Source organism: Misgurnus anguillicaudatus, chromosome 22, assembly GCF_027580225.2.
Source record: "Misgurnus anguillicaudatus chromosome 22, ASM2758022v2, whole genome shotgun sequence".
In the NCBI taxonomy this organism is placed as follows: domain Eukaryota; kingdom Metazoa; phylum Chordata; class Actinopteri; order Cypriniformes; family Cobitidae; genus Misgurnus; species Misgurnus anguillicaudatus.
Window position 1 is genome coordinate 36,884,319 of NC_073358.2, and position 9,769 is coordinate 36,894,087.

The 9,769-nt window shown below is 37.6% G+C and overlaps 1 protein-coding gene across 9 annotated transcripts in view; it reads right to left on the reverse strand.

The window, feature by feature from the left end:
* Positions 1-7,419, reverse strand: part of trpm3 (transient receptor potential cation channel, subfamily M, member 3) — a 177,955-nt gene extending 170,536 nt beyond the window's left edge. For 4 of the 9 annotated variants that reach the window (XM_055199095.2, XM_055199102.2, XM_055199093.2 and 1 more), the window contains exon 1: positions 6,881-7,417. In XM_055199095.2, the coding sequence (XP_055055070.2) occupies positions 6,881-7,057 (177 nt within the window). In that variant the 5' untranslated portion in view covers positions 7,058-7,417. Of the gene's footprint in view, positions 1-6,880 lie in introns of all 9 variants that reach the window. The other 5 variants (XM_055199103.2, XM_055199092.2, XM_055199098.2 and 2 more) reach the window with 2 other exon arrangements.
* Positions 7,420-9,769: the final 2,350 nt, after the last annotated feature.

Consider the following 9,769-nt stretch of genomic DNA (forward strand, 5'->3'; position numbering starts at 1 on the left):
GAGCAAAAGATGAATTTGCTGTTAACAGCAAGAAATTTATGAACCAGCCTTTGTAGTTTAAGTAAACAGGAAATCAAACTGACTTCACGTCAATACTACAACAACTTAAAAAAACATTTACTGTGGAAAAACACTTTGCGTGTCATGCCAATTGCACTTGCGATGGCATGCTTACACACACTTTTTAAAACCCATAGAGGTTTAAATAATTTCTCCCAGCAATGTGCAAAGTATGATATTAGGTTGAGCACTGTGGCGTATTTAATATTGCTGTATGTTGTATTAAAATGTAGAAATGAATGCTGTATTTCATTTGTATATAAACAACATTCAACGACATATTTTAATTTATTTCAATTGGTAGCCCCAATAATTGCTTTTAAAGAAGTTTTACTGTAGTGAATACTAAAGGTTTTTAGCAGAAATCTCATTTTCCATTTAGAAACTAAAGAAAACACAACTTCTAACCTTTTCTTATTATTCCTTTTTTAAATAGGATATCAAACGAGTAAAACGTACATCTTAATGCTAACCCAAATCTTGTGTACTTGAAGTGAAACCTGACGTGACATTTGATCGTAGCTACCGCTCAAGTCCGTATTGATAAATGTCAAATCTTGAATGGAAACAACCGTACGCACAGTTTTCTGCCGTATGCTTACTTGATAACTATAAACTATGCTTTACACAGTGTGCATATCAAAAAAGTAAAATAAAAAAACATCAGTAAATCATGAGCTAAACCAGACATCAGCATAGATTCATCCTCCTACAGTTATAAGTGATTTTGAAGATAACTTCCCATCAGTTAAGCCTTATTTTTTCCAGACTGAGGAACTGTAACACATCTCTAACCCACTCTTTGATCAACCATTATTCATGAATTTCTGGGATCAGGCTAATCTTTTCTCAAAGAGAGCAACACAAAGCACAGAATATTGAGTATTTCTATACTTTAACACACTATCCCACCTCTTGACACCTCCCACTGAAACAAACTCATACTAAGAAACAATGAAAGATAAATACAAAACTCTGTTTCCAAGTTACAGTTGCCAAGGTTTATATCCACTCACATAAACCCCCCTTTGATTCAAAATCCACTGGATAGCGTTTGCTTGTTATAGATCTGGAGCATTTGTGTTGGCATGCACATGGCCCTAAGTGTTTAATGTACCTATAATGTTTAGATTGCCATGTGTGGAAGCAAACTTCCTGTGATTTAGGATGTCAACTCGAGCCTGAGGACTACTGGAGTCTCTCTTACTCAGTGTTTCCATAACACCATTTGGTGACACAGTTTTCTTGTGTTCCCATTTTTTTTCTCTTGGTTTACATTTATGCAATTGACAGACACTCTCCGAAGCCACTTACAGTGTCTACAATCCATACATATTTTTCATATTAGTATGTGTGTACCCTGGGAATCGAACTTACGGCTACTAAGTTTACTAAGGAGCACAGGTTTGCAATTGGTGATAAAAGTTCTTATTACTGTAGTTTCAAATTAGTCTCTTTAAAGGATTAGTCCACTTTTTCCAAAAAAATCCAGATAATTTATTCACCACCATGTCATCCAAAATGTTGATGTCTTTCTTTGTTCAGTCGAAAAGAAATGATGTTTTTTGAGAAAAACATTCCAGGATTTTTCTCATTTTAATGGACTTTAATGGACCCCAACACTTAACAGTCTTAATGCAGTTTAAAATTGCAGTTTTAAAGACTTCAAACGAGGCATGGGGGTCTTGTCTAGTGAAACGATTGTCATTTTTGGCAAGACCACAACTTCTAGTCTTGCACCAGCCGTGTGACACGCCAGTGCGACCTCGCGTAATACGTCATCACGTCAAGAGGTCACGGATGATGTATGCGAAACTACGCCTCTAGTGTTTACAAGTGTGGAGAAAGAGGACCGTTTCAAAGTTGTTGTATGTCAAATTATACTAATTAATGTCTTTGTGTCAGTTTATTGTTTAAAATGGTCCGCAAATGTGCGTTTCATATATGTAACACGTGACCTTTCGACGTCATTACGCAATTACGTGAGGTCGTGCTGGCGCTTCACACAGCTGGAGGAAGAAGAGAAGTTGTGGTTTAAAAGTGCAAATTTTTTATTTTTCTTGCCAAAAATGACAATCGTTTCGCTAGATAAGACCCTTATGCCCCGTTTGAGATCTTTAGAGTCCTTGAAACTGTGTTGAAACTGCAATTATAAACTGAATTAAAAAATTTAAGTTTTGGGGTCCATTAAAATGAGAAAAATCCTGAAATGTTTTCCTCAAAAAACATAATTTCTTCTCGACTAAACAAAGAAAGACATCAACAATTTGGATGACATGGTGGTGAGTAAATTATGTGGATTTTTTTAAGAAAATTGACTAATCCTTTAAGTTTCAAACAAAACATCAAGATCATTTTTGCACATTGTTAAATTGATAAAGCCTTAGGCAGTGAATGTAGGTCTGTTTATCAAAAACTAAATATTTCTAGTAAATTCGTAACAACGTCCTATATGATGGACATGTGATCCTTTATGTACCATTCTGCCATATTATACATCAAAGTAGAGTTGTTTCTATAGCAACATGACCACAAATAATCGCACATCCGCCTACAAAGACAATACTGTTAACACTAATGTACTATTTGATAACAGACCTCACACATGAAACGGTAAGTAAACACTCATTGTATGGATTTTAAAGCCATATCCTGCATTTTTATTATATGGTGGATGAGAACAAACGTGTCAAACAGTTGTGTTTTGCTATTGTAACATAAGACAGAAACTTGAAACAAGTAAGTCTTGACTGATGTCACAGGCGGCAAGACCGTGAAAAATGGGGAGATAAGCAGAACAACTTGCACATCACAGCTCGACACTTCACGTTTGGTACAATTCCAGCAAGCAAATGTGCATTTAAAAGTCTAATAGACGTCCAAACACAGCCCAGACGTCTAGGCTAAAACAAGGAATAATTAGGAATGTCAGTGAAAATCTGATAGATGTTTAACCGTAGCCCAAAATAAATTATAAAATGAATAAATAAATAAATAAAACCAAACACCTTGTGATAACTGTTGAATTTGCTTATTTCAAAAGTGGGTTACTCATAGCTAGGCTATATCGGGTCTAAAGTTAACCTAGACAGTGAAATGACAGCTATTGATGGCTGGGTGTTATGTCACACATATACACATAAACACAAATTTTTAAAGCATTAACCCTTAAATTCACCCCTAAAATGCTTCTAAACAAACTCCTAAGAGGCCATAAGAATACTATAGACATAAATATGCCACAGGGCATTTTGGGTACTCAGGCCTTTTTTCCTATGTACGCATAGGTTTTGAAAAAGTCTGTGAATTTCCCATGTATCCATCCCTTTAGCCAAGTCAGATGAACCGTACGATTGGAGTTTGCTAAAGAATGCCACAACGGAGAGTTAGTGAGCACTGAGCATGAGGCATCGGTCTGTGACAGATGGTTCAGCGTGTGCTTCAGGGCACGCACTTGCATTTAGCAACAGCTGACCCACAGAGTTACCCTCATACAGTAATAATGTGTGCTAATCAACTGTTACTGACTCCAGATCAACAAAAATGAGATCAGACTTTAGGGGTTTTCTTGCTTGCATAGTTGCATGCCCAACGCTACAGTGTGGAACAAATGAGATTTTACATTGCATTTATGCATTTGGCAGAGGCTTTTATCCAAAGCAACTATCAGTGCATTCAATCTATGCATTATGCAACAGTATGCATGTTCCTCGGGGATCGAACCTATGACCTAGTTCAATGCTCTATCTATTGAGCAACAGAAACACTTTATGTGACCCGTGCTGGCAAAATGACTCAGAATGTGCACAGTATTATTTTGAGCTACAGCCAAAAGAAACTATAAATGTCGATTTTGGTCAAAATTTAGGTTTTTATAAAAAGAATAACATTAAGACCTCTTTTAGCGATCCCAATGCTCTAAACAGTCATTTAACATCTAAAATGATCTTTATTTGTTTGCTTTCTGAGAGGTGTACCGTCGTAATGCTTAAAGATGCGTGTCCATCACATGCGTGTCTGACATTTTGGTTTTGGTTTAAAACATGCAGGATTAGAAAATAGAGTGTAGGACTTTCTTGATGTTAAAATAGTTGTTAAGAGAGATAAGACATGAAAAGATTTTCCTCGTGCTGACTGACAGATTCGAATCATGCACACAGATGCATGACCATGTGACCCCAATAAATACAAAAATCTGTTTTGACAAGAATTCACGCAGATATAATCTGTTATGTCTTAAGTAAATGTTTGGTTAACTGTTGGTAAAAAATAGCTGATGTTTAACATTAAATTAAATCCTTGCATTACAGAAGGGGAGAACTGGGGCAAAAGTAACACGGGACGAAAGTAACAAAGCGATTTTCTCCGAGCCCTGATAACATTTGCATCCCAAACTATGACAGCATATTATGCAGGGTTCACACTAGACATGGTAGAGGCGGCAAGCGCGGGTGATTTACATGTTAAGTCAATGCAAAGACGCGATTAGGCTTGGTACACGCGGATGACACGTTCTGCGCGAATTGAGTGTTGCCGCGGGAAATGCGCAAGTCGAAAAATCTGAACTTCGACGGATTTCCGCGCCGTGTTAACCAATCAGGTCCTTGCTGTAGTATTGACGTGGTTACAGGAAGCGAGCGCAATTTCCACGTGACAGTCTTGACTCTCGAATGACTAGAATTTCATGTGTGGCTTTCACGCACAAATGGTCCTGATTGGTTAAGTTCAGATTTTTCAACTTGCGTGTTTCTCGCAGCAACGCTCAATTCGCGCGAAACGCGCCATCAGCACGTACCACGCCGCAGGATGCTTATCGCGTCTTTGCATTAACTTAACATGTAAATCACTCGCGCTTGCCGCCTCTACTGCATGTGATGTGAACCCTGTATAACCGTGTTTGAGGCGTCAAAATCGTGTCTACCGCGCCTAGTTTGCCGCTTGAACATTTTGAGTCTACGTGAAATTCTAGTCATCGAGACATTCATGCGGAAATTTGCGTCATGGGAGAAGCTTCTGCAACTCTGTTCGCTTCCTGTAATCTAGAGCAAGCTCCTAATTGGTTAACGCGGAACGTTTTTCTGCCAAAGTACACATTTTTCAACTCGGCAACGCTCAATTCACGCGAACTAGACGCGTGAATGAGGCGGAATTGCGTATACCGCGCCGCGCTACATGCCTCATTCGCGCTGCGAGACCTCCAGACGCGCGTCAACGTGTCTTTACATTGACTTAACATTGAAATCACTCGGGCTTGACGCCTCTACCGTGGCTGGTGTAAACGCAGAATTAGGCACACAACCCTTTACAGACCTGACAAATATTGCGTTATTTACTCACCGTTTTCCGCGTGTAGATCCAGAAAGGTGTTTTCAACCATGATAAGTAAATTCCTAAAGCGGTCCTAACGCGTTGTGTTTTTCGTTTCATGTGTTAAAGTACTGATCAATCTACAGGTTATTTAGTGACCTAACACATCCTGAAGTTTCACTTCTCAGAGTTTTTCAAAATAAAAGTAAATCAGGTTTAAATGTGAGGAGATCCTGTCAGGTCGAAAGTAACACTTGTTACTTTTGTCCCACTGCCAATATTGTTGTATATGTTGAAAATTGATATAATTCTAATTTGATTTAATTTAATTTTCATAGTGTTCATACTGTTGAAAACATTTTTTATTCTCAACTATTTAAGTTTGTACTGTTGGTTGCTTTTAAAACATTTGATAAAACTGAAATTTAAAATGAAAATGTAATTTCATTATTCTTTAGAAAGATAAATTACAAAATATGTTTGCAGTTACATATAACGCGGTCATAGTCATGTATGTTTAAAAAAAACAAATGTAACACAAAAATCTATCTTGTTTTGTTGTGTTACTTTAGACCCAGCTGACAGGGTCAAAAGTAACAATGCACTACTTATGTTCAAAGTGAAATTATAAAGTCATTTTACATTTGTTGAAATTCACATGGTATTTATAGACCACAGCAAAAATATATCTCTATCTAAAACATTATCTTTTCAAATTAATTTTTTCTGAAAAATTTTACTTTCGCCCCCGTTCTCCCCTATCTTAAAGCTGTCTTGTGTGTGCTAAATCTATTAGTTTTACCATTGATTTTAAGGTATGGATGCAGTGATTTTGCTTTATGAACCCTTGAACACCATTAACTCAATTTTTGTGGTGTAGCTCTGTCATTTCTTATCAGATTCCAACAAATCATACATCATTTCGATATATATATATATATATATATATATATATATATATATATATATATATATATATAAAACATATATATAACTCATTTTTAAAATGTGCTCATTTCGATTGATTTTGCCAGCATGGTTCACATATTCTTGCTCAAAATAAAGTTAGCACAAAGGTATTAATAATAGCAATGACAACAATAATACTTCCCAAACGGCACATGGTCCTGGGAGAACACACAACAGGGGTGCATATCCAGGCAACAACAGCAAAATAAGTGAGCTTCATTTCTCTCTCCAGCTTTGTGCTTTGTATGTGGGTTTGAAAGCATCATTTTAGAAAATGTCTATCATGTAATGTTACGCAGCTACACGTGCTACTCTGAAACTTTCCAATCACTGACATCCTCAGAAACAGAAGGGGACCTTTAGATTCCCACCTGCTTAAGTCAAACAGTTTCCTGCACCCCCCTCTCCATCTCTGTGTGATCCCATGCTCTCGTACCCACCACCAGCAGTCCCACCCCTACCACTGTTCCTACACCCCTCCACCACCTCCAAAATCAACAAGTTGGTGCGCAAACAAACACCCCAATGATGTCGTATTTCTTACCACTGCTTGCTGCGAGGCCAACCCTGACCTCTTGGTAGAACCCTGTCTGGAGCTAAGTCTCTTCCAAGACTCAGAGAAGCGCCCTCTGGCGGAGGGGCGCCCTGGCCCCTGCGCATCTTCCCGCGCAGAGCTGACCTTGAAGCCTTCTCGCCTCCCCTCCCACTTTCTTTTATTCATAACTTTGAAGGTTGACGACTCGAGAACAAAAAGAGCAACAAGAGACTCTACGCTGTGATGTTTTCTTCCTTTAAAACTCTCCGCAAGTGTCCACGCATCTCTTTCTCGTCTTCTCTCTTCTTATTTTCTCAGATGCAGAGGCGAAAGAAACGGAGGAAGTTTGTCTTCCTCGCCCTGTTGAATGTGGTGCCGCTGCTTCAGTTATTCACGGAGGAGCCTCGGCCGTTTAAAGATAAACGCAGAGCAGAAAAGGAGACAGACAGAATGCAGCCGGCGTAGCCCCGCCTGCGAGGTTTCCTCTCTTGTCTCAGTCTCCTGGTGTCTTTAAACTGAGCGGGCAAAACACGAGTCACTCTGGAACTGAGCTCTCAGTCTCTCTCGCCACTCTCATTCAGACGCTCTCTCGCCCTCCCTTTCTCCCTCCCTCCACGATTATATCTCCCTTTCTCATCTGCTTCACTACCACAGTTCACAGCTCATGTGTCGCCTGAGCTCTCCGCCCTGTGTCGATGGAGATTAAAGAGTTATTCGGCGCAGAAGCGAGAGGTTTTTACAGGTCCCCCCTCTGTTTCTTTTCTCTGGCACCATGCTGTTTTTAATAGACACAAGAATGCAGCATAGCCCAACACAAGCCATTTAACTTTTATTAGAACCAAGAGAGGTTTTTCACCATTATATCACAGATAGGTGACCCTTGAGAAGATACAGTATGATCTATTAGGACCATGCACTTCAACCGTAACGTGTCAAGGAGAACGACTGGATTTTTGTGGTCCCTGATCTTCTACAACCATCCACACTGTTACATTTATTAATTTATCAAAAGCTTTTATCTAAAGTGACTTGCTAATGAAAAAGCATTTAACATTTTGCAATAAAAGTAGTGTGACTGAAAAAAAATAAAAAATACCTACTTTGCAAAGACAGAATCTGATTAAAATATATAAATTCAAATGTAAGCAGTGACCATCGAAAGCACTTAAATATCGAATTTATATCTAGACCCTGTTCTTTCTATGTCGATTCAACCACAAAACATAAAGAATGTATATTAGCTGTCTTTATCTAAGAGTATATATATAGGTATGGCCTGATCATTTAAGATCAACTTGACAAACCATCCATTCCCATTTCTATCTCTGACATACATGATGTACCACATGTAAGACCCACCCCCTCATAGTTGCTAAGGTAACCTCAAGAAAAGGCTGGTCTAGAGACAGTTCATTAGCATTCCAGTACACATCAGTGCCTAAAAACTACAAAGAAATATGCATCACATACTCATACATGAGAAATGTAAGAAAACCATGCAAAAATTGCAGGTATGTGATGATGCCATGCCAATCTATATGAAGAATTATTTTATTTAAAAAAATAAATACCTTTTCATTCAATTAATTTTTGAGAAGGATATGAGACACTCAGATCACAAAGCACTGGTAATGACTTAAAGATGTTTCAATGGACAAACTAACTGCTTTTTAAAGTAGCCTATTTCCAATGAGTTTAATTAAGTTTCTGCAAAAAAACCCTGAAGGACCTGAAAGAAAAATCTCGGCATGTAATTTCGCACACATCAAGTCATAACCCTTGGAAGTAACTGAGGCATTTTATATTAAAAAAGCTGCTTGCTAGAAGCGTGTAAAACAAATTCAATCAAAATATTTTCAGTCCAATGCAATATTGGTTATTAGTCAAGAGAAAAAAGTCCATGTTTTGCTTTACTGAGGTGTGTCGATTCTGAACAATAGCAAACAATAACCGACCATCGCTCACACAGGTGCTGCAGGCAGGTGTGATACAGAAAATAATATGAAGAAAAAACATTTCATTCAATAAATAAAAAGACTGGATTGTTTGGAGGCTACTGCTGTGTACTGCTTTTCTTCACAGAAGTCAATTTTGTGAGTGTATATAAAATTTATATATAAGATTTTTCTGTTGTGAAACTCAGTAGATTATGTCAGATTCATACAGCATTGACTGGTTGATACAATGAAATATTTATCTCTAACCTGCCGACATCTGACTCATAGGGGCCAATCATTCCCCATTATTCACTGCAGTCATTTTATCCATTATGCCTTTTAACAAGTGCACAGGCGAGCAATTTTGTGACAGATTAAATTTGTCAGCATTAGTGTGTTGCCTGTACCATAAATGTTCAATATTATGTAATTGTCAAGAATCAAAGTGACAAAATACAGTTAAACTGTGCATCTAAATAATGTGAATGTTTGCAATCACTTAAATAAGTGGATATTAATGAAAGCAGATACTGTACTTGTGATTCATCTTTGAGAGTCTTACCTTCATTTCTGTGGAGAGAGGTTGCAAAACTCTCCTGGCTGGGACTTTTCTTGGCATGGAGTCCTGTGCAAAGAAATGTATACTTTTAAAAAAAGAAAATGTTCATTTTCAGATTAGTAACCACGAAATTAACCACATTTAACCTTTTCACTTTGTTCTGCTATGAAAAATAAGTCCAATAACCTGTGTGAAACATGCAGAGGAGGATAATAACTTTCTCTTTTCATCCAAATTAAATATGAAGAGTTTCGTTGCAAAACGAGATAAATCCATTTTTTAACATTTTTGTCAAAACATGTTTATTATTATGTTATCATGTTATTATTTTGTTTTATGGTGCTACTTAGCTGTATTTTTTAAGTTATGAAGGTTTAAATCAAAACAAACCAACTGCAGTTC